The 25,027-nt window shown below is 41.3% G+C and overlaps 1 protein-coding gene across 1 annotated transcript in view; it reads left to right on the forward strand.

Annotated features, from left to right (window-relative positions):
- Positions 1–25,027, forward strand: part of syne1a (spectrin repeat containing, nuclear envelope 1a) — a 117,250-nt gene that overhangs the window by 5,227 nt on the left and 86,996 nt on the right. Inside the window, exons 3-34 of the mRNA XM_087175262.1 lie at positions 2,371–2,466; positions 3,277–3,360; positions 5,646–5,738; positions 7,178–7,356; positions 7,533–7,729; positions 8,374–8,486; positions 10,405–10,512; positions 10,947–11,084; positions 11,660–11,824; positions 12,052–12,164; positions 12,385–12,553; positions 12,816–12,912; positions 14,587–14,792; positions 15,267–15,431; positions 15,612–15,764; positions 15,958–16,101; positions 16,265–16,441; positions 16,900–17,058; positions 17,304–17,468; positions 17,657–17,791; positions 18,063–18,224; positions 18,361–18,569; positions 18,674–18,782; positions 18,889–19,053; positions 19,149–19,316; positions 19,631–19,795; positions 20,573–20,713; positions 21,496–21,656; positions 22,349–22,505; positions 23,317–23,544; positions 23,695–23,793; positions 24,082–24,269. Of these exons, the coding sequence (XP_087031388.1) occupies positions 2,371–2,466; positions 3,277–3,360; positions 5,646–5,738; positions 7,178–7,356; positions 7,533–7,729; positions 8,374–8,486; positions 10,405–10,512; positions 10,947–11,084; positions 11,660–11,824; positions 12,052–12,164; positions 12,385–12,553; positions 12,816–12,912; positions 14,587–14,792; positions 15,267–15,431; positions 15,612–15,764; positions 15,958–16,101; positions 16,265–16,441; positions 16,900–17,058; positions 17,304–17,468; positions 17,657–17,791; positions 18,063–18,224; positions 18,361–18,569; positions 18,674–18,782; positions 18,889–19,053; positions 19,149–19,316; positions 19,631–19,795; positions 20,573–20,713; positions 21,496–21,656; positions 22,349–22,505; positions 23,317–23,544; positions 23,695–23,793; positions 24,082–24,269 (4,808 nt within the window). The remainder of the gene's footprint in view (positions 1–2,370; positions 2,467–3,276; positions 3,361–5,645; positions 5,739–7,177; positions 7,357–7,532; positions 7,730–8,373; positions 8,487–10,404; positions 10,513–10,946; positions 11,085–11,659; positions 11,825–12,051; positions 12,165–12,384; positions 12,554–12,815; positions 12,913–14,586; positions 14,793–15,266; positions 15,432–15,611; positions 15,765–15,957; positions 16,102–16,264; positions 16,442–16,899; positions 17,059–17,303; positions 17,469–17,656; positions 17,792–18,062; positions 18,225–18,360; positions 18,570–18,673; positions 18,783–18,888; positions 19,054–19,148; positions 19,317–19,630; positions 19,796–20,572; positions 20,714–21,495; positions 21,657–22,348; positions 22,506–23,316; positions 23,545–23,694; positions 23,794–24,081; positions 24,270–25,027) is intronic.

Consider the following 25,027-nt stretch of genomic DNA (forward strand, 5'->3'; position numbering starts at 1 on the left):
GGGGCGACTCAGTGAGCGGACCCCAAGTTTCCATTTTGACAAATCCTTTCTGAGAAGGTTAAAGCTTAATTACGAAGTGGCCGGTGTGAGCAGCAGAGGCCTCATCGTCTCTCAGGCGTTTTCCAGGCAAACAGCTTTAGTGCAGTAATCAGTGAACCAAGTGTTCTTAGAGATTACAGCCGCAGTAAAGCGAAGCTCCCCGCTCCTCTTCCAGTGTTTATTTCCTTGCTCCCCCTACCCCGTCTTTTTGTGGTGGGGGAAGAGGAGGATTGAGTGGATGACATACTCCATCCACGCTAAATTCAAACCCAGCACATCCTGGCACATGGTGTGTGCCTTTGCCAACTGAGCTGAAATTTTTAGTTTCCCTCCTGCTAAGTATGCTTATAGCCTGTTGAGGGTGCAGTCAATAACTTGTCTTTTGGATGGTCGGTTCATCAGTCAGCACTGCTTTTGTCCGACAGATTGCCACTAAATTTGTCATACACAATCGTGATGCTCTCAGGATGAATTGTAATGTGGTGATTTGACTTTCCGTGTAGTTTCACCATCAGAAAAGATATTAGTTTGTCAATTACTTGTGTAATGCTAGTTACAAAAAGGTTATCATGCTCAAACGTTAAACTAAGATGCCTCAGATCCTGAATACTGTAAGCATTATACCTGCTAAACATCAGCTTGTTACCATTGTCATTATCGACATGTTAGCACTGCTGACAGTGGACAATAGGTATCTAGTATCAGTTGTTCCTTCAAACTGGATGTATTGCAATTCAAAATGAAACCCTTCATTCTTCTCTTTGTTTCTGCCCCTCCTTCAGTCTTTCATGCTGTTGATCTTTTGGAATCCACTGAGTCAAGTGTACCAGGGGAATAGTACGAGAGCACAGACAGACGAACATCCCGAAACTCCTTTGCTCACAATCAATTATGGCCCAGACACTCATAAGTAATTAGCTCATTAAGCCCTTGATTTATTTTTTTTAGCTCATGTGGCTGAGCAGAGGAAATGGATATTACTTTCTTATTTTGTAATTAGTCAGAAATTTCCTCATTAGCTTTGGGATTATAATGAACAAATAGGTAAATTTAACTTCAATTAGCTTGTGGTATAATTTATCCCTTTGAAGGGGTCTTTGTAAGTGTTTCCTCTGTCACTTTATGATATGGGCACGAGTGCTGTCTGAATACTCTAATATCCAAAGCCATGAAATGACATTAGAAGAGGAATTAGCGAGTAGAGCTACTGTATTTGCTAATTAATTTTGAAAGACGTGAGGTTAGTGTCCCTTCTCTCTCTGCCTTCTATCATCTTTCTCGCTGCCACTCTTTCTACTCAATTATACCCCTCTCTCCTCTCGTATCCACTTTGTTGGGGGTTGTACATTTCACTCTCACCAGACACACACACACACACAGTCCACTTACACGTGCTAACACAGACACCGTCGTGCACACATCCCAGCTCTCGCCTTTCCTCTCCTCTCTCTTTCTCCCTCACTCCGTTAATCTCCCTGTGAATGGCTCACTCGTCTGAATGCTGCCTCCCCCCTCTAAACCTCTTCTCAGCCCCAGCATGTGACTGTGCTTTAAGAGAAATCCTTGATGTGGCGTCGGCGAGAAACAGAGATATGTGGATTTCCTGAGTCTGGAAGTCTGTGTCAGGTCATGGATGAAGTCAGTGAGAAGGATACAGTTTGAAATCATCAGCATATTTTAGGATTTGAGGACCCCATTCAGAGCATGCTGAGTCTCTGCTTATGGCTAACTCTAGCTGTCAGTAATACATGGCGGCGCCAAACACTTTTGGGGCTTCAAGTACGTTTTTTATGAGGATTTCCTTTATCCATGTTTCACAAGTTTAAATTAACGTCTTACGGTGTAATATATTTATTGTATTCTGGTTTATTTATTCACTGTGCTACTTAGAGAAGGATAATGTGCAGAAAAAACTGTTCTTCCATCATAGTTTCATGTACATTACAAGAGCTATTAACACTCAAATCCCAGGACTTTGCATTCCAGGAAAACTGAGAAAGCTTTGTTAAGTAAACGGCATGCAATATTTATGTAAACAGTGAATTTATGTAATTACTTTTGCTTAAGTAAGTTAAACCCCAGGTACTTGATCAAGAATATCTTCATGTGCTTCTAGAGCAGTTGCAAAATCAGAGGCTTTCCATCTTAAAATGTCAAAAGCCATAACTGAATTTTATCCCTGCCCCATTTTTTACTGCTCTGGACCTCATTTACATTTTTCTTGCATTACGTGTGTGTGTGTGTTTTTTTTTTTTTTTTACAAGGTAAAAACATAAAAAAAATTAGACAAATACAAATAAGGCCTGTGGTTATATTTGTTTTTCCACTTAGCGTGTCCCGCCTCTGGTGGTGACAGACCTGTTTGAAGACATCAAGGATGGTGTGATGCTGCTGGCCCTGCTGGAAGTCCTCTCTGGACAGAAACTGGTGAGTCTCGTGGTCGTCTCTACAGCATGTGATTTGGCTACAGACTTCAAACGCTTCATATGCTCTGATAATTGCTGGATTAAATTTTTGACTTGGTCACGTTGAGTTGATTTAACACAGAGCAGACTCGTCAAATAGCAGAAATTGAGCCAGTGTTTTTTGATTGTTCGTTGTTATCAACGCTGCCGCTGTAAGCATTTTTGACAAATCTCAAAAGAGCTACGGACCTAATGCAGGGCATGTGAAACAGGCCATAATTACATGGAAATGCTTATTGATCGAATTGTATTAGGATGTTTGAATTGAGTAGGAAAACCCAGATTAACAAGGACAGATGAGAGGGCGCAAACACACACACACACACACACACACACACACACACACACACACACACACAATACAAACAAAGACACACACAGCTTGAGGATTTTACTTGGCCAATATTGCCTAAGGTCTTAGTTGTCTGTGTCCTATTGATCTGGCTGTTTATAGTAAAACACATGTCTGATTGGACCTCTGTCTTTCTCATTTTATTTCTGAATCTATATTTTCTATCTTAATCTATCTCTGTTTCATTGTTGGATTCCGTTTTGTTTCACTGTTTTTGTATTTGATGATAGTGTCTTTACTGTAGATGGTGTGCGCTGAATATCCGTATGTGTTCTATCTTTAATGCTCACAAGTAACAGTATCTAAAATAGCCTTCTTTTCAACAACACTGTTTTATTTTATCCACACTCTTTATTTCTTCCCCTCTCTGTCTTTCTATTTCTTTCTTTCCATCCCCATTGTTCTCCGTTTACCTTCCAGCCATGTGAGCAGGGCAAGAAGCTAAAGAGGATCCACTGGGTCGCCAACATCGGTACAGCGCTCAACTTCCTCGAGGGTAGGAAGGTAAGAGTTCAGCCCCTTCTTTTTATGTTTTTTTTTTCCTTCTGTGTTTTACCCCTCCTGCAGCACTCCCTGCTCTGCTGCTGCCTTGTGGGTGCAAACATTGAGTCTTGACCTTATGTGACCTGTTTCCCCTTCCTCCCAGCCTCTCACTCGCTCCACTTTTATCCTGATCCCAGTATGTTCTGTTTTTGAAGATTTTGTTGAGTAAATAAATGGTATAAAATCACAAATTCTTTGTCCTTATCTAACTGGGATTCATTTGTTTGTCTGTCTGCCTGAAAATGACAAAAAAATATATGAAAATGCAATTACCGGACTATAATTTTATACCTCTTGCACATTGTTGTTTTCTTTCTGCCATCTGCTCTTTTAACTTTAGATAAATACCAACAAGATTCAAACCTCTCTTTCCCAGCTTTAATGGCAAAGTGACATCCAAAACTGCGTACTGAGGTTTTGGATGTAATCATCTAACTTCATCAACTGCCCCTCCGTGAGATTAGTAAAACATTCTCAAAGCTTCACCCGCCTCGTTCTTGGATATACATAAATAAAGCCATAAGTATGAGCTGGTGTCTGCAGGGACATTGATTTGTCTTCCTCAAGTGTGACAGGGTGAAAACTGTAAATCCTACACCAGTAATCTGCAGTCTGGAGATGAGACGCCACTGGGCACTCTGCAATATATATCTGTCCCTGTGTGATCGTGTAAAACACTGTGTAGAAAATTAAATGTAAATATGCTCTGTGTGTAAATCTGATGTATGTCTAAACCATATTTACCCTTTGCTTTAGAGGCCCAATCGCTTTATGCCTGATGCATGTTTCTCTCGTGTCTGTTTCACAGAAAGCGTTAAGTGTGTGGTGGTATAATGATGTTTACCATTTAATAAATCATATTTGTAAACTGTTGAAAACCTGTAATATATGTACTTAACTGAGGGCTTCAAATCATCAGCTATAATGTCACCAAGGGCTGCACTAACAATTATTTCACCATCGTTTACGCTCTTTTATTTTTTCTCAAGGCTGTGATATGAGGGGGGGATAAGAGAAAATTTTCCCTATCACAATTTCTCAGAGCCCAAGGTGATGTCTTCAGATTATGTGTCTGTCTAACGGCCCAAATCCCAAAGATATTAATTTGACGCCGAAACAAAGAAACCCAGTGAATCCTCACATACATGAAGCTGAATGTTTGGCATTTTTGCTTGATTAATCATTTAAACAATTGACCAATCATCAGAAATGTTTTAGCTTTCAGTGAGTTGACTGATATCTATGAATGTCTATTTAAACACATTGTTGGTACAACCTCTGCATGGTTACCTGTATTCTCTTTGCATGCTGCTGCTGAGTGTGTGTATGTGCTTGTGTGGTCGTAACACAAATGACTTCTATTAACTATTCTAGCTTCACACCCATGTGTTGCCAGGATAACACACTGTGTTTTCTAATATGAAACCTTGTATTGCATGTGTTCTTATCACTGTCCCACGTTCCCCACGCTGCCCTCACCTGCCCCCAATCTCTTCCTCCATGCTTGTTCACCTGTACGAAGTGGCATGTATTACCGTGTGATGACCTGTTGTGCTGCAGCGCGTCAGTAATATAACCCTCTGTGTGATAATATAGAATACTTCATCATATCACAAGATACAGCCCTCTGCTTCTCCCTTTTCTTGCTCACCCCCCCCCCCCCCTCTCTGTATCAGTTTCTCTGTCTGTCCATCTCTGTTGGGTATAATCCCTGTTGCCTGCATAGTGGCGATAGATCTCTCCTCTCAGCCAACCACTCAAGTTATCTCACCTCAGAGATGCTACACTATCCGCCATCTCGCAGTCAATGAGGCGTACCCCTTCAATCAAATGCATCTACAGTACTTCTAAACTCTCTCTCCCTCTCTCCCTCTCCCCCTTCGTCTCTGTCTCCCTTCCTCCTTCTCTCTGGCTCTCGCTCTTCTCCTTTTCTTATCTGCCCTCCAGTCTGCCTACAGAGGATCTCCGGTTAGTATTCATAACGTTTTTGCAGGACATAGGATAGATAGGGTCAGGAATATCTACATGCAGTAGTGCTGAGGATTATGCCCATACTGTATATTGTTCGTTTTGTGTAAACATATGTACAAAATCGAATAACCAGATTAAGGGAAATTGTGTGTACTTAATCCATATGTATGAGATTATATTGAAGCATAAGCGGATAAACTGGAAGTGATTGTGATCTGGAATTACTTGGTGTTGTTATGAGATACTGAAATTCTGGATGTTGTGTTTTGACACAGATCAAACTAGTCAACATCAACTCAACAGACATCGTCGATGGACGACCATCAATCGTACTGGGGTTGGTGTGGACCATCATCCTATATTTCCAGGTGACACTGCCTTCACTTAATTTACATGAGGACCATTAGTTAGTTTATCAAATGAATGCAATGTAAACAATTCAGTGTGTTAAGTTTTTGCTCACCAAGTTTTATGGCGTAAACGTCTTAGTCAATGATTTCAACAAATCACCACTATAGTTCAGTACAAGGACTTTAAATTGACAATCAACATGACTACCAATATACAATCAGCATGGTCCTGCATATTAATAGCACATTGTCAAATTAAGTTCAAGTGTTGTAAGTGTTGTAAACTAGCAATACTTTATAGGAAAACAGGAATGCTTGAAATGTATATTTTTCTTGATAGCAAAAAGCTAAGAAATATCAAATGAAGAGAGACGGGAAAATCAATCTTCCAAAGCATCCACAGTGAAAACGAGCAGTTACTACCTCAGGCAATTTAGACATTCACAGATCAACAAGAGCTTAATCACAACACTACAGTCTCTTAGCAACATCAGTGCATGTGTGGCTGCTATTCCAGCAAACATAAGGGTATTAAATAAGGGAAATGTACAACACTGCAAAATCTACTTACTCACTTACTGACATATTGATGTATTTAATTTCACATTGATGTTTATGGATTTTCTGAGTTGCGGGCAGCCATGGTTTGCTGGCAGTCGAGAGGAGAAACTGAGAAGTAGATTATGCGTGCATAGACATAAATCTTCAACAACTGCCCAGCTGGCTAGGATGAAATCTAATAATACATTTTGTGACTGTTGTCCCTAGAGGTGCACATATTTTGATTATTTTCCACACATGGCTGATATTAAGGAGGCTCTCTGTGTTGATAAATATTTCATCATTTGTCAATTGAATTGCAATTCTATACAATCGCAGTTACAGAAGAGTACAGTGTTTCTGTTTTATCAGCACATACGAGCGCACAAAAACAAAATAAAAGATATGAAATGTAAATGTACTCTCTCGCCTAAAGGTGAGGTCAGGTCATTGAGCTGGCAGGTGAGGCGCCCTCTTCGAGTTCTTTATAACTTTTCACATTGCTGCATTGATGCGTGGTACTCCAGGCTGTGCCAACTGTGACTTCAGTGGTGCGACTGATTGAAACTTTCAGTCTGACAGGGCAGAGAAACACAGCTTTTCATCCTTACAAGACTTTCAACTGCTACATGCACCTGAATGAATAAACAAGCGAAGCGATATAGGCCTTCCAGGCAGGTTCATTAGGTCTAATAATAAAGCAGATTGAAGGCCACTTGATGACACATTTATTCTTTGGCGTATCAAACCAATCACAAAAGGCATCAATAAAAGCAACATCTTTAAAAGCACAATGCTCTCTTTATTCACCATCCTATCACCATTAAACAAAGGTTAAAAAATGATTCCAGAGTAAATACGGAGGTAAATAAGTATGTGTGGTGGCTTGACTTTTCCCTCTCTCCTGTTTTGTACAGATTGAGGAGCTAACCATTAGCCTACCAGCACTGCAGGGCTTTTCCAGCAGCACCTCCTCACTGGACAGTTCCACCAGCAGCACTGAGACCACCAGCCCACCTGTCAAAAGGAAACCCCTCCCACCTCAAGGTGGAGCCAGGAAGGCATTACTGAGATGGGTCCAGCAGACGGCCACCAAGTATGTTAACAGTCAAGTGTCTCTGCAAAGACAAATATGCTAAATGCTCTGCTTTTTTAATATACCACTAACAGGAGTGTAATGTGAGAATCGAATACTTTGCCTGCTCCGAAAGCTTCAGTACCGCAGGTTATGTTTTTGTCTGCTGTGACCTTGTGATCCTCTCTCTTCTCTAGACGCTTGGGGCTTGAGGTGAAGGACTTTGGCCCCAGCTGGCGCACAGGTTTAGCATTCTTTGCAGTCATCCATTCCCTCCGGCCCAATCTAGTTGACATGGAGCGTGTATGGAGGAGGCCCAACCGTGAAAATCTGCAGAAAGCCTTTTTATTGGCTGAGACTGAGTTAGGCATTCCACAGCTTCTTGACCCAGAAGGTAAACAATATTTCCTAGAGACTTCTTCATTAAGTTGATGAAAACTGAATTGAACAGGTCTTGGGTCAGATAACAACCAACCGCATTTGTCCAACATCATGGGATCAAATTAATTCTACAGTCCCTTCCTGCTGTATTACATTTTCTTTTTTTCTCTGCTATATGATCCTTAATAGAAAACAACAACGTGACCTTTGCGTTACCGACTAAAATAATGTGAAATAACCTGATCTGCATCAGCGTGACCTTTCGTGTCGCTCACATCATGAGAGATAACTCACTCCACATAGCATTTAAATCAGTAGCTATACTCCTCATGGGTATCTATCACAGCATCAGATGTGCACCTCAGTGTCACTGCTAAACACCATCTGTGCTCCTTCACGCCTGCCCTTCAGAATGAACTCTGACAAATCAAGCTTGACATCAGTGTAATTAAGGTCCATTTAGGCTGTGAGATTCAGCGTGGCGGCACCTCCAAACAGAACTTAGGCACCGATCTGAAGTGCGGAAGGTGCCGGTTGTCTGTTCCTCAATAGATACGTCAGTCAAACATGTTTTTGTCAGTGCCCGTTATTTTTTCCCTTCATGCCTCAACTTGATTTGACTTCTGATTGCTTTCATTTGGCTTCCTCCCTCCTCAGATGTCGACGTAGACAAGCCGGATGAGAAATCCATTATGACATACGTAGCCCAGTTCCTGAAGCATCATCCGGACCGAAAGCAGAGCGACTCAGACGGACAGACAGAAGAAGAGGTAACCAGCTGTCAGATTTGTCTCAGACTGGTTACGCCATTCATTGTCTTTCCTCTCTCTGCATCCAAAATGTTTTGTCTTCAAATGTCAGTTAGTGTGTCAGACGCCAGCCACGACACATATATACGTTATGGATATGTATAGATGGCATTTTTGTCTTTGCGTAGTTACTGTTGTAGTTAAGTGTGGACAGCTGGGTATTTCTAAATATTGCTTGTTGCTTGTTTCAACCTATGTAAGTGCAAGGTGGGGAGGGTTCCTTCATGGTCCAATGCAGTAAAAGTCAAGCAATTATAGGGAAGTGAATTTCCTTAATTGAAACTGCTTTCTGGAGTGTTCTGGCACTGTAGCTTCCACCTATCTGCTAAAAGTAGGTTAAAACAAACACTTGTCATGTGACTCAGGTCTGGTAGTGTGTTGCTTGTTTTAAGTCTTTCCTTGTTGCACATCTCTGTCTTGGTATGTCTCCTTGTCTTTCTCTCTCTGGTGTTTTTGTGTGGTGACTGCTTTCCTATGGTTGTTTTGCTGTCCTCTGTCCTACAGCGTGGTCTTGCTCCTCGCGATATAGAGGAAATGTTAGAGGTAGGTTATATAGTAACTTAAGGTCCCAGGGGCAGGTTTTCCATCATTTTCCGCAGCCCAATGCAATTAGCACCCATGCACAATCATGGTTTCCATATAAATTTGATTAATGCTTATTTTTGTGGCTCTTCTATTGAATTACAGTACAGCTGTCTACTGTACAGTGTATGGGTGAGATTAAACATTGTTTTTCCATGTCAAAATAGAGCCTATATGCTAATATTGGCTCTTTATCTTACCTGATGTGATATTCCTGCCGCAGGGTTCCTGAGCCAGGATACAAAAGGAAGTCCAGTATAATAAGATGTGATATTACCATTTATTAATGTTACCACCTAGCGCTATGGCTCCTGGTTCCATTAGCATGACAATAAAAGCCTCTGGCATTGGCAGTGTGCATTGATACCGCGTATGTGATGGAAAGCTTGTGAATAGAGGTTGCCTGTTTTTAAGGTTAACAGTGTCAGGAGCTGTGGTGTGCTGTAAAGCCGCGCCAACCACTTGCTCTCTGTGTCACACTGTGTTTTGTTGTCTTACAGCGCTGATTAGGCTCTTTGTGGTTGTTGTGTTTCGCACCTGCTTTGTTCTTTGTTGACAGTTCTTGTTAACTCGCTCCCAAATGTTCTCTTTCACTGAAAGAAGGTCAATTGGATATTGTTTGTGTTTTCACATAAAAACAACAAAAGTTTTATTTTATGAAATAAACAACAACTGAAGCACTGGTAGAAATATATATATATATATATATATATATGCAGAAGTTGTGTTGAGTACAGACAATAAACCATTTTCCTTTAGAATTAATTTTTTCTTTTACATCTTGAGCTGTCATAAAGAATTAAGTTTGGGCTTCCTACAGGAACCAATGTGAAGTGAAAAAAACGGACAGACTGAACAGCGCTGAAACTGAATAGACAATCACACAAGCTTTTGAGTGGCATGGTATTATCGTCATGGTTACTTAAAATCCAATGAAATGTTAGTAGGGGGTCTTAGATACAGTACCCTGTTTAAGCTGAGTGTTTTTGGCAGCTGTGGGTTTTTGACATTTTGTCCTACAGGGAGACACTGGGGATTAGGAGAACACATGTTTAACAGTACATGCTTTGCCCCCTCTTTCACCCTCTTCCTCCCTCCATCCTTTCATCAATCCCTCAAACATCTCTCTGGTTAATTATTGTTACTCTCCATCTCCCCCCCCCTTTTTTTTCCTCTTACACCCTCTCCTCCTTTTATTGTATTTGTTTCTCATTTCGCCTTTGCACTTCCCAATGTCCGTGTCCATCTTTCCACGCTTCTGTCACCCCATCACCCCTCCTCTGTCCCCACCTCCTAGAGAGAGCAGCGAAAGAGCCTGAGGGAGCTCAAAATGTGGCTCGACCAGCTGGAGAGAGATGCAATACAGGCTCAGGAGACCGAGGGCAATCTCGCTCAACAGTACCAGGTTAGTGTCTGTGTGTCTGGGTGTGTGTGCAGTTTAAACTGGGCACAGACGCTCCTATTATTAGCTTAATCAGTGGCGCTACACTGTGGGGATCAGACGGCAGCCGTCATATTTTCAGTCAATTTGGCTTATTTCACCAAGCCTCGGGATACATTCCATATTCCGCACCATGTGGGATATTCCCATTTTCCTTGCGCATTATTCAGAAGAGTCGGAGAATCTGAAGCCAGAAAGAGACACGGCATTCAGAGGCAATTAGCCACAAATTTTCATGAGCGTCTGATTAGATACCAATGGGAGGAGGGCGTGACCCCTGAGAGAGCGCTTGTTCTGATGTCTCTATTCTTTAACTTGAATATTTTTACACATACTTTCACAAGAAACAGAGATGTGTGAGCCGTGTGAACAAATTTCACGTCATGTGTTTTTTTCAGTTGTTCAAGAGTCTACGTGTGCAGTTGGAGATGAGGAGGAACCAGGTGGAGGGAGCTCTGCAGTCCACTCAGAGAGATGGGATACTGACTGTGGATCAGGCTCTGGTCAAACAAGCCTGGGAAAGGGTCTCCAATAGGGTGAGAGAAGAAGGATACGCCATCAGCCTCTTCTATAGAATCAGCAATTTATAAATGATGTCTCTTACTTGAATCTTAGTCTATTATTTCTTTTCTTCTGTTCTTTCTTGTCTCACTTATGGGATGATAGAAAAAAAAACAAAAACACGCAAAGCCACTGTCAGTCAGTGGAGAGTTTAAAAAATATCCTAAAGAACACATAAAACACGTGAGACGTTGTTGTTATGTGAGATTCAAAGTCCCAGGGTCACAGTGTATAGTCTACCAGACTGAGCTGACTTTATAACGGTTAAAACATTTTTGTTTATTCTTTATACTCTGTGTCTCCTACTTATTAATAATAATAATTGATAATAAATAAATTGATGAAACAAAAGCAATCCATCAAATATGCTTTACAGTCTGTTTATTGTCAGCATGTGATCACCAGTTTACATTGTGTCTCATTTATCTGTAATTAATGTATTTCAACTTTTTATGCTTTAATCAGGATGCCAAACCATGTGTACCACCACAAATTGAACTGGACAATCACAATCTGCTCATAGTGTTTCTCTGTTTGTCTTACATATCAGCTCCTGGACTGGCATCTGCAGCTGGACAGGTCTCTCCCAGCGCCCCTCAACATGGTGGGGGCATGGCTGCACGAGGCTGAAGGAGCCCTGCGACAAGAGATCATCATCCATCAAGCACATGACGTGACAGCTAACACTGTCCACAGAGCTCTGGAGCAGCACAAGGTGAGCATGGAGTGATATGGAGAAGATGCAAATCACCTTGCAGGGTATGCAAATCTCAAAGGGCAAAAAAAGGTGCTGGATAGAGAGGCAGCAGCCTGCTCTGCTACTATTGTAGTTGAAAATGTACTCGCTAGTATGAGCAGTGCAGCATTTTGGTCTAATGCTTTCTGATCAGAAAATATATTTATCTTCACATGGTTTTTGCTGTATGTCTTAACACGTTGCAGGATGTGTTGAAGAGCCTGGAAAGTCACCAGCAGGTCTTTCAGAGGATCCATAAGGACAGAAGTGTTGATGGAGTCCCTGTTCCCCCAGACCAACTCCAAGACATGGCTGAGAGGTGGGGAAGTCTGTATAGCTCAGAATATTAAAACTGGGACAAGTTATTGTTTTATTTTTTTAATTTAATTTTGTAATTCAGTAATGTTTGATGTCGGGGACCCATTATTGGAATTATAATAACCACCTCGCTTGGCAAGGTTTTTTCCTTGAAAAAGCAGAATGTGGGGGTCAAGCTGCAGGTCTGATATCTTTTGTAAACTTTGTCTTTTTTTTTTTAGGATGAACTTTGTCTCTACATTTTCTAGCATCCACCTGGCTAAGATGGAGTTCTTGGAGAACAAACACCACATGCAGGCTTTCCTCACTCTAGCTGAGACCAAGCTCAAATCATGGATCATCAAATATGGCCGACAAGAGTCTGTGGAACTGATGCTCCACAACTATGTTGTAAGCTCAGTCGCTCTGTACATGATGTGCTGTAATGTTAATCTTCTCTTCAGAGTTACTTTGCTGACTTTGAAAGTTAAGAAATGTATGTTTATATAAAGTTTAATTTTACAATATTATTAGATAAAAATCATAAGGTTATAAATTTAATTTGTGCCACATTGTATCCGTTAGCTTTATTGCTGTATATCCGTTATGATGTTGCTGTCATTATTGTCAGTTCACGTTGCAATAGTTTCTTATTCACCTGTGTTTTTATCAGTCATTTGTGGAGAAGCAACATTTCTTTGAAAATTACGAGGCCTTGTTCCAGTCCCTGAAACAGTCTGCTGAGGTCTATGTCAACGCTGACAGCTCAGGTGAGTAGATAAAATATGAATAGTATATTTAAGATTTGATATTTAGTATACAGCATAACCCATCATTAAAGGTAACTCTTAATATACCCTCTACCTTTTAATATACCGACAATATACTGTCTCAGTTTATATTTACAGATGTTTTGCTTAAGCAACAACATTTCTCAATTCAGGCTGGTATTATGTTGTTATTATTATGGGTAATTAATTGCACTTAAGAGTCACTGATATGGATTTTATATCCTGATAACGCTATCTTGTGATATAGCAAATGTTCTGGAAACTGGAAAATCTTGTTTATTGATTAAAAAGCCAACAAATTAAATACCTGACAAATAAGTACTCTTTAATGTATTGATGTCAAAATCCCATAAAATTCCCATATTGCAATAAAGCAGTCCAACTCATTGATTAGGAAGATTGCCTACAATGGTCTAATACATTCAGAAATATTAAATGGATACATATCGCCCTCTCACTGATGGTTCACACAATCGTATGTCATCTTATTATATGTATCATCATATTGCCTGACACTAATTACATTGTTGTCCTTTGAATCTTGTTTTTTATCTGAATTTATCTGTTTATTTATCTAAGTGTGCTCTCAGACAGTATCTCATCATCGTACGCCATATCTCAACTTTATCTTCCATTGTCAACAGCTCAGGAACCAATGAGGCTTTCTCTTCCAGCTGCTCAGTCTGCCCCTGTCTGGTTTTACAGCTCGGTAGAAGGGGAGAGTCTGCAGGCTACAGCTAAATGAGGTTCCTTCACTCTCAGCTCTCAGTGGGGAATACGACCCCATTTGCTAGTTAGGGGCTGCTCCACTTCTGCACGTCTCTGGGCGCAAACTGAGCTAGCTTGGTGGTTTCAGGGTCGTGCTGCTTTAGGGTATGCAGAGCAGAGCAGAGAAGTGAGGTGTGGCAAGAAATCAGGACATCTGAAGCTTGATTGGTCGATCCTGCAAATTAAATGCCCCCCACCCCCCGACTACCACACATGCTTGAGACCTGCTGGTAGTTGAATGGCTCTGAATGGCTGGATGAGAGCTCATTTGGGTGTATTTAAATGCTCAGTTTCAGGTAATAGCAAATTGAGGAAAGGCAGGAGGAGAGGGGAACTGATACGTAATTTATCTGCCATTTTAAGGCATTGCACTAGTTGATTAATGTCTGTTTGAAACTGGCTCATGGTAGTTTGTGGTACAGCACTTCTGAGACTGGAGAGTTCGTATCAAGGGAATGAAACACACAAGCAAAGATAATACATCTCCTTCTAGTGAGTTTTTGGGGTCAGAGATTTGACTGCGAAAGCGTGTAGCTCCATCAGCCTCAATGTGTTCTTCATCTGGTGTTTCTATGAATACTGTATGCACCATCTGTCCTGTGCCTTAAAGTGAGCCTATGTGACTTTTGCCAAGCAGCGGCCACAAGTGGCAAGTTTATATAGTTCACAATAGTTCACAAGTCAACTAATGGACTCAGAAATAACAGTTACACAACAATATGTATGTAAAGTTTTTTAGCTACTGGTCATACCAGACCAATTAAAACTTTAGATGCCAAACTCCTGAGTGGACTGACTGGATATAGAAGTTCCAGCAATAGGTCTGGTTTTTGAAATATTCCTGTTCCTGTCATTGTTGTTTAAGTTGACGTATCTTTCCTCTAGTGGACGAGGGCGAGATGGGGGTGCGCAGGTTCATGCGGGAGGTGGTGACTCAGTGGAGGAGTCTGTCCATGGAGGTGCGCAGCGTGAGGAGCATGCTGGAGGAGGTGCTGTCCAACTGGGAGAGGTACAGCTCCACTGTGGCCTCCTTACAGGCCTGGCTGGAGGATGGAGAGGAAGCCCTAAGCCAGCCTGAAAACACTAAAAGGGTATGGGAGTGCCTCTTAATATTGTAGGAATTCCCATCATATACTCAAAGTTTTTTTTTTTTTTCTGTACACAGTTTAAGAGTCCCCTCATACATGCCTTTGTTTGATGGACTCAAAAGCCTCAGTAACAATCGTCAGCCAAATTTCAAGCATTTAGTTTTCTGAGTGGAATTCTATTAACAGTCTCCACTCATGTATCAAATGATCTCCTTGACTTACAACAAGCCACCAAGGATATTCCAGTTGTCGTATTGCCATGGTTACCTCAGATTCACATCCCCACCAAGGATTAGACAGCTAATTACCCCAGTTTTTTATTGTCCTTTCTTTCAATCCCCTTCTTTGTTTCTTTTTTGATTAGCTGTCTTTGTTTCTTTCTTTGACACTCAAGTCTTTGTTTAGTTCTTTGTTTCTCTTAATTTCTTTGTGTCTCTGTTTCTTTCTGTCTTTTTAATGAGTCTGTTGCTCTTCCAGGAGTTTTTCAGGAATCTCAGCCACTGGATGGATCAACATGCAGCCATGAACGACGCCGGGAATTTCCTCATTGAGACGTGCGATGAGACCGTGTCACTTGACCTCAAGCAGCAGCTACTTCTTTTGAATGGACGATGGAGAGACCTCTTCCTTAAAGTCAAACAAGTAACAAACAAAAAAAAAAAACATAACTAAAAATACTGCATGTCTGGCAAAAAGCAGAAATGGGGCAAATGGTATTAGACTGATTTCACGTACAGGAAAGTTTAAGACTTATTTTCATTTTGGTTTACATTTCTCAATAAAATTAATCCCTTACTCTTTATCATCTTTCTTTTGCCGCAGTACGCCAGAGCAGATGAGTTGGAGAAGTGGAGAAAAGACCATTTGAAGGCTGTGTCGACTCTGAAAGAGCTGCTCGACTCAGCAGAAGCCAAGCTCAACGCTCCCGTTCAAGTGTCTTTCCTCAATGCTAGAGGCTTTCTGCAGGATGTGGAGGTGAGGAAAACAAACTTTAATCAGGTTAATCCGTTATTTATTAAAATGGTGATAGAGTTACTAAAAACTTCATATCACAGCAGCTTTGAAGTTAGAGCTGCAGACAAAATAACTGTGTGACTTATAGTTTCTATTGCCAAAAGCAGTTTTGATGAAAGTGCATTCCGTTTAAGAATGACCCCTCTCATCTCAGAATACCAAGCAAAAGGTTGTTGCCATGGAGACACAATACAAGTTGGCCGCCCGCAGTGCTCAGCTCCTCGCTAAGGACGCACCACAGGATGAGACTGCCAGGGTCATGGCAACTGTGGCAACAGCCAAAAGTCAGCTGAGTAAGGTAGGTATCATTTAAGGCCAAAACATGAGAAGTAGCATGAAATCCATTTCAAGTCTGTTGTTGAAAGCAACACACCTCTTTAGTAAGACTTAAATATCCTAATTACACCCCATTGTCACTTTCTGTGTCACTGTTTAATTTGACCTGTCTTATTTGTCTCCAGGTCAGAGAGCGATGTCCCTCCCTAGTGAGAGAGTGTCATGTACTTCTGCCGCTGTTAGAGGAGATGGAGAAACACATTACTGCTTTTTACCAAGCCCTGGAGCGGGCCAGTCACATCACTTCCGCTGCAAGAGACCCAGACTCACAGGTCCAGACCCAGCACAAACAAAAGTGGCAGGTCAGCTATGATAGCAATGGAAGGATTTAACTTAAATGATTGCCAAGTCGAAGCCTTTTCTTATCATAGTAGTTTTGTCCATCATTTTAGACTTGTGCACACTCACATAGTTTGATGATGGATATTTCAGGTCTGCTGACCATCATTTTCACTGTCAAATAAGTGGTTAAAATCATTTGATAAAACTGGGGATTTGACTGGGGATTTGTTTAAAGTCTGTCCGTCTCGTGCCACTTGTGAATAAAAATGGTGATTGAAAATTCTGTCTTCAAAAGGAATGGAAAATGAGCCTGATTTTTGTGTCTGTTCTGTCACCTTCACTACTCCTTCCTGGTCATAAAAAATATTAATCTTTGCCTTTACAACCTGTTATTAATATACATTTTTGTCAAGAAAAACTAATGGGAGTGGAAAAGCGTAACATATTTGTTTCACCGTTGTTTCCACAATTTCTCTAGGATTTGTTAAACCAGCAGCAAAGCTGTAAACGATGTCTATCAGTGATTGAGAGGAACCACCACACCCTGCAGAGGACACTCTCCACCAGTAAGGTGCTCCGAAACTTTGACTTGTCACTGCTGCAAAAGAGAGTGGCTGAAATACAGGTCTCAGCACAGGTGAGCACTATACATGTGTGTCTACCTACACATACCAGAATGCCACACAGTGACTGCATTACCCACAACACTGATTACATTAATGAGATTACATGAGCATTGAAACACCCAGGAGGCAACAACACTGCACATTGGACTCATTGGACTCATTATTCCATTGCTCCATGTTAGACAAATAATGTAATTACACAATATTACCGAGGAGACCAATTACAATCACCACTTCCTGCTGTCCCTCCTCTCAGGCTTTGCTGAAGGAGGTTGGGGAATGGAGAAGGCAGGAAGAGGCTAACAACTGCCTGAGGAGGAGGTTCGAGGAATCGCGACAAGAGCTGGAGAGGGTGCTGAAGAAAGCTCAGGGCTGTTTGAGAGAGACTGGAGACGCTGAGGAACTACTGAAGAAACATGCTGTAAGATCAAACCTGTAATCTTCTGCCATAGAGGAGGTACACAAGTGATACAATTCATTTGGAGACACATTACTACTACCTAAATTAGTTTTTTTCTTGAGTGGTGGAAGGGCGCACAGTATTAACCTTTACTCTATTTTATTTGGTCTCCTGCTTCTCTCACTTCAGTCTTGCCTTTTATAATGCAGGATTTTTTCAGCCAACTGGATCAGCGGCTGCTGAGTGTGTTCTTGAAGGCGTGTGATGAGCTGACTGACATCCTTCCACAGGAGGAACAACAGGGGCTGCAAGAGACTGTCCGCAGGCTGCACAAACATTGGAAGGTCAGGGGTCACCATGCTTTAACACTCTCACTAATTACTGCACATCTCTTGAGGCACATAGCCGATACTTCATTAACTTAACCAGGAGGACCTTTGGTTTTGATAGAGTGTCATCCAGTCTGTTTTCCAATTAACCTGTACTAGTTAGATTAAAATGCAACCCTCTCAGTGTTTACTCACAGTCTCTCTATGGGATATCTAGTCTAAATTATACAACATGTCTTGTCTACCATGTCTCTTATATTCTGTGTCTTCTCTGTCTTTTCCACAGGACATCCAGGGCGAATCCCCATCTCACCTGCTCCGTCTGAAGGTGGAGGTGGAGCGAAGTCGAGTGGCTGTGATCCTACAAGATTGCAGAGCAGAGCTGGACAGAGAAATGCGAGCCCTCTCTGGCACCTGCACCAGTGAGCGAGTGATCAAAGAACACAGAGTGAGCCTCTCGGATTTGGTAGAAACTTAAAAGAGATTAAACCAAGAGTGAGAGAAAGATAAAAATCACTTACCGTCGTATCCTCACCATTCTGGAGCCTCTCAAGTTTTAACATTTCCTTCTTTCTTATCTCCAGACTTTCTTCAGAGAACGCAAACCTCTGACTTTGTGTGAGAAGAGGATTAGAAACATGGAGGATCTGTGTCACAAGTTACCTGACAACGACCCGGCTTATCGAACACTCGACTCCACCAGAAGGGCTGTGGAAGAGGTTACAGAACAAATTAAGAGCACCCACCTCAAACTGGAGCAGAACCCTGATAAATGGAAAGAGTGGAATGAGAGGTAAAGGTCGACAAAAACTCAGAGTCCTTACAGCATCTTTAACATCTTTAAGTCTTACATTTTCAGCACCGAAATGGGTTCAAAGTAGTTGTTCCTTTTTCTAGGTTCTGTGAACTTTCTGATTGGGTTTCATCTCAGAGGAGGCAGGTGAGGCTCTTGAGAGAGACTGCAAGAAATTCCAGCCACCAGGAGCAAGTGAATGCTGCTGTTCAGGTGAGCCAGTAAACTGCGCTTGCTGCTGTAGGCACAGAGTTATGAGTCAGTACAGCTTGACTTCAGTAAACCTGCATTCTCTTTTTTGTGCTTCCACTATTTTCAGGCACTGCAGGAAGCAGTAGATGCTCGAGAGGAGAGCTTATTGTGGCTTAAACGCCTCCTTGCTGGGCTGTCTGAAGTTAGCTCTGAGCTGGAGGTCCAGAGACAAAGAACAGCCCTGGCCAAACTCTCAACTGACCTGCGGGCACTCTTTTCTTCACTCTGTCAGGTATTCCAAGATATCTTAGAGTTAAAAATGTATTTATCGTTGTTTTTTCTCAATGAAATCCCAGTTGTCTGATCCCCTGCCACCTTCATTCACAGTGGGGTGAAGAGGGCTCTGCCATGTTCCAGTATGAGGAGCTGAGGGAGGAGGTGCGTGGTACTCTGGAGGAGGTTCTGAGAGCGCAATGTGAGGCCGAGGAGCAGACCAGCAAGATGTTTGACGCTGCAGGCCTGGAAGAGGCCAAACAACTTTACCTTATTCACCAGGTGTGTGTAGAAGTGGGAGAATGAACACGTGCAAACATGTTTAACAATTCAAATTCTGTATCAAAATGTCTTTTATCTACATCTTATGAGGCATTTTATTGAAGAATATATATAAATATATATATTACTGTTCAATAAAAAATGAAAGGAATTAGTTTTGGTTTACATTATGGTTGGTTTGAATGAGTGGTTACCACTGTCACCTAATAGCAAGAAGGTTCTGGGTTCAAACTCTGGGCCTGGGGATGACACCTCATAAAATATGATTAAATCACGTCATCTGACATGTTTTCTTGTCTGTGTGCGTTTTACAGCAACACCTTAAGCGCCTGCATGCTAACAGGAGAGAGGCAGAGCTTCTGGTTTCCCACTGCCGCCAGCTGCAGAAAGGGGAGGAGCTCAGTCAGTACCTACAGGAACTGGAGGGAACTCTCAGAGAGGTCGACCGCAAATTAGAGGCAAAAGAGCACAACCTGCAGGTAGACTGAGGCTGGATTTCTCTCACATCAGTGTGCACATAATGTTTGCATGTGTGAGTGTCATTGATCATTCACACACACCCCTGCCGTGATCATTGATTGGTCTGTATTGAACATGAACCAAATCATGTGGTGTGTAAATTTTGTTTGTGTCTGTTGTTCTGGGATTTGTTTATGCACTTTTATCATTGTCCTTTAATTGATCAGAAACCTAACATGATTCTGCAGGAATATGTTTAAGATGAATGAGTTCATTTTCAAAGGCGGAATGGTGGAAAACCATCATAAAACAACACTCCAAAACATCATAGATTAGTTTTAAGGTTTTTGGTGTCTGTCCCTTTGAATCAAAGGACAGATTTCATTTGAGACTGACCATATTACCACAATGTTTAATAAGTATATAAGGAGAGATTGATGGCATTTTGTTATTTCATTTTACATGAATCAGTTTCTTGAGGCCTTCCTTGCACTGTAAATTAACATTTCAAACTTTATAATATAACCACAATCTGAATGAATGAACATCTCCTGGAAAATTTAGTGGGATAAAACTGAGTTAAGTTAAACGAGCTATTTGTAAATTTTTCTATCGCTACATACCAGTCTAGAAGAAACATTGAGAGTTCAGCATCAAACTTAATTCCTCTTCTTGCCAAGAGCCAATGTCTAAGTTTCGTATGTTGAATAACAACAGCCCAGTACCCACACTGTGTGTGCAGGCAATATTTTCTTTATGAAACTTTACCCATTCTTTTGTTTCTTCACCATCTCAAGGCCACTCTGAGCTCCTGGCAGAACTTTGAAACAGAGAGAGAAACAGTTTGGAGGTTTATCAGCAATACCAACAACGAGCTACACAAAGAACTCATTTTCAACAGCCTGGACAGCCTGAGAACTGAACTGGAGCACAATAAGGTGTGTTTTTGTAACTGTACTTGCATACATGCATTAGCTTTGCACCGGGCCCGGCTCTTGGCATGGGCACTGGGGGGTCTATGCCCCACCAAACTGCCCCATCAAATCGTCCTGAATTTTCAGATTATTGGTATTTTAAACTACAACCGCTTTAAAAATGCACTACTTTGGCTCGGATGCAGCCGCCTGTGTCTAGTAGTAAGTAGCCAGAACTCCGAGGTCTCGAGCAATGTTCCGCCCACTGAAGCACCTGATTGGTTACACGTCACGAGTAGTAGCCTATCACGCTGAAGGCTGCTGTGTACACAGACCGTCACAGACTAAGGTAGCTCCGGTTAGCGAGCTGAGCCATGTGTCGAAGGTAAGACAGCAGACATCGCTGAAGACGTAATAAACATCACAATCCTCTACACTGAAGTTACAACAACACCACACTCTGATGAACAAGTTAATCTGTTGGATCAAGACACACCGAGCGAGAGAGAGAAGCTAGCGCTAACTGCTAAGCTAAAGTAACTAGCGTCTGAGTAGCATGTCAACCACAGCTGAATTAATGTGTTAAGAGGAGCAGAAAGCTCTGAGTGCTGAAGCAGAACTGGTGTAAGTTTAAATGTACAGCAGATAGTTAGACACTGTGATGAAGAAAACGGCAACATTAACTGTGTTCAGACAGAGCAGCAATAAAATCTCTCTTAATGCCCCAATCAAAGCAGTCTAGAACCGGTCCTGCTATGTACTCCACATTTGCTTATTCAATATATTGGCTCCATTTCTGTCTGCAGGGGCTCCTCATGAGGGTTGAGGAATGTTGTGTGCTAGCAGATCTGCTCTTGGAGAAGGCAGTAGATATTCAGCTTGGTCCAAAGAATCAGACTCTTCTTCTGGAGCAGGCCCAGTCGACCAAAGAAGCAGTCACACAACTTCAAGACCACCTCAACAAGAAGTGAGTATAACTGTCTAATAATAATAATAATAATAATATGCAGAAAGATCTCAAATTGGATACATTCATATCCATTGAAAATTTTAAGGGCATCATAAAGAATGTGGTGAATGAAACGTGTGGATGTTTTTCTTGAGAAGCCATTGAGTTCAAATTGCTGTCATGTATTTAATGTTTCATGCTTTAATTTAATATGTTGTCAGTTTGTATGGCTGCCATCTTGGCCAGGTCTGTCTTGTCAAAGAGATCTTTTTCTCTTAATGAGACTTCCTGGTAAAATAAAAGAAAAAAACGTATTTTCACCTCAATTCCCCATCCGTTTGAATTACTAAAGCCATATATGAGAAAAAAATCAAGTAAAAAGGTACTTTTCACCACACAGGGCTTTTAGTTTAACAGCAAAATTGCAGATCTGTCATTGTAATTTTATACAAATTGAGAGCAAAAATCATGTTTTTTGCTTCTTGGATAAGCCATTTTATTTAATTGGAAGTACCAGTACAGTCAAGGGTCTGGAAAAATATTTGGTACCCTATTAGAGTAAGATTATATTTAACTGTCATGTGGCGTCTCTGTGGTGTTTGACCTGCTGTTTGCAAACATATGCCAGCATGTGCTTGTTAGTTCTCATTCCTAGATATGCAAACAGTATATTTGACTAAATGAATCTTTCCTAATGTGATGTCTTCCAGTGTTGTCCAGCTGGAGATGATGTGTGTGTGGTGGGAGCGCTTCAGCAGTGAATCAGAGACCCTCTCCTCTTGGATCAATGAGAAAGAGAAAGAGCTTGAGGCCATCAGCAACACCTCCTCCCCAGATCCTTTAGACAAAAACATCAGCAGAGTGGAGGTATGTCATGTCTCACCTTTTATTATAGCATTTTCTTCTGTAACATGTTTTTTTATCACATGACGTTTTTTCCAATTTCATGTCAGCCCCCTTCGGAGGTAAGACAAGTCTCTGACAGAACATTAACTGCATGCTGCAGTGACAATTTTTACACTCCTTCAATAATCCTCTGATATTCACAAATACATTTTGATCGTCCACAATTTTTTTTTTGTAGCTCCGAGTGAAATGAGTCAAAATTGCTCCCTGGACTTGTGTCTGTAGTGTACAGTATCAGTGTGGCCCTCAGGGTTATTAAGATTAAGATGAAATAAGATGAAATTTTAATCTAACCCCAGGGGAAAATTGGGTCAGTGCTGCTGCAAAGACGAGGATATAGAAAATAAATTGATCATATTGAAGAAAATATAATCTTGCCCAGCCAGACCTCAGCCTTGTCAATGTCATAGAGGTCTAGAGAAAATCTTGGGAAAAAATTTGGGATAACGGGACTTTGCAACATCCCGAGGCAGCCATTTGATTTGTTGTAAGCTTCAAAAAATTTGCCCCCAGATACATCGCAGTCAGTTTTCTTTTCTACACAACTTTTTTGCTGAAATTTTTATAGACCCCAATGAACCTCACAGACACTACTCTCTCTTTGACGGATAAATAATTCATTGAAGGTTAAAAGTATCACTTCCACTGGGAAATAAAGACGCTAGAAAAATATGTTTGTTTTCTCCTACTATCTCTTGTTCTCTTTTGTTTATTGCATTCTACTTTTCCTTGCGAAAAAACATTTTTTGTTGTTGTTGTTACATCTCTACAGGAGGTGGGGAAGGGTTTAGAGGAGAGAAGGGCAGCCCTGGTCCACATGGAGGCGGACTGTGAGGCCCTATCAAGGTTTGTGACCCCTGGAGAGGCTGGACGTATCCGGGCAGGACTTACCCAGATGAGGCGCTACTGGGAAGAGCTGAAGGGGAGAGTAGAGCAGCTGGGAGGACAGCTCAACCAGAGCGCCTCCTACAGGCAGAGATACAATGATAACCTTGAACAGGTATTTAGCAACACTTAAGTAAGCAAACATAAAAGTTACATAAGGAACATAAGGTAATTGCTTTTAAGTAAGTGTTTGAGGCCTCATCAATCTTTGGTGTAGAAAGCGTTTTTTTCATTTTTGAATAACTGAAGTTTTTGTCATTGTCAGGTCAAGAAAACAATGAGTGATATTAAAGAGAAGCTTGACTGTCCAATCACGCACTGTTCATCATCATCTGAGACCTACAAAATCCTCCAGAATCACATGGTGAGACAAACTACAGACAATGCCTAACTTACTATCATCTAATCTACTAGCATCAGTACTTTATATGGTAATGTGTGAAGTCTGAACAATGTTTGTATTCTTTCAGTTTAGTTTAGTTTAGTTTTTGCTGTAATCAACATTATGACATTGTGCATTCTGTAATTTAGCACAGTGGCACAGTGGTGGTTATCATTTCAGCATACCTTAAGCTCAAGAGTTTACTTTGTAGCCATTGTGGTTTAACATCCTCTGCTGAGATGATGACAAATACATTTCTGTGTCCTCCAGGAGTCCTGCCAGGCTGTTGAGCAGCTGAAGCCCAGGCTGATGGCTTTGTGTTCGGCCATGAAGAGGCTTGGAGAGGGCAGCCAGCTGGAGGACGAGGTGGCTAACCTCCAGAAGCAACAGGGAGAGTTTCTGGGAATGGCTGCAGAAAAGCAAGCTACATTGGAGAGCCTTCTAGCACTGTGGCAAAGGTACAATAAACAGTAATATGTGCCTGAACATCAGCCTGTCTTTGCCTCATACACCCTGTGAAGCTTAATATTCCAACCTTACTTACCAACGAGCTGAATGTTTTGCCATATTGAATACCCGGGCTTGAACCATCCTTTTTTAGCTTTTCAGAGATCACATCTGTTGACAGAACAGAATAACAAGGAAAAGTCACAGCAGTCACTGTTTCTCTGTTAGTGTGTGAAAATGCCTCTGTTTACTGATCATGAGCTGACTTCAGATTTTATCCAGGATGCATTGCAAGCTGCTGTGATTCCTTGCCTGGCTGATAGTGTTGTTCTGGTGTGTGTGAATCTCTTCAACACCTAGAGGTGGTTTGGTTTGAGTATTTCAGGTGTTTTTCACTTCAAACAAACACAGGGAATATGGAAATAGTAATATGAACAGGTTTTATAAGAAACATTTTTGAGCATATACTGACTGCTGGAGGAGTTTATTACTGTTATACTCTCTTTTTTTGCTGACTGTGTGTCTAGACACACACACACACGTTTATTCTTTTTGATTGTATAAACACTGATATTTCTCTTTTGATTGTGCATGTGCTCTTTCTGCTGAATCCTCCCCTCTATGCCAATTTCCTCTTTTATTGCCCGAATCATTCCCTGACTCAGTGTGAGGTAGAGGAGCAAGATCTTGTCTTTGAATCAGTTTATCCCCCTGTCAGCCTTTGAATTCCTGTTCTAATAATATGCTTTTATTATCATTTTCTTTGTTC

This window comes from Seriola lalandi, unplaced genomic scaffold (genome assembly GCF_002814215.2).
Source record: "Seriola lalandi dorsalis isolate HSWRI2012SDOR001 ecotype SW California unplaced genomic scaffold, Sedor1 jcf7180002054438, whole genome shotgun sequence".
Lineage (NCBI taxonomy): Eukaryota > Metazoa > Chordata > Actinopteri > Carangiformes > Carangidae > Seriola > Seriola lalandi.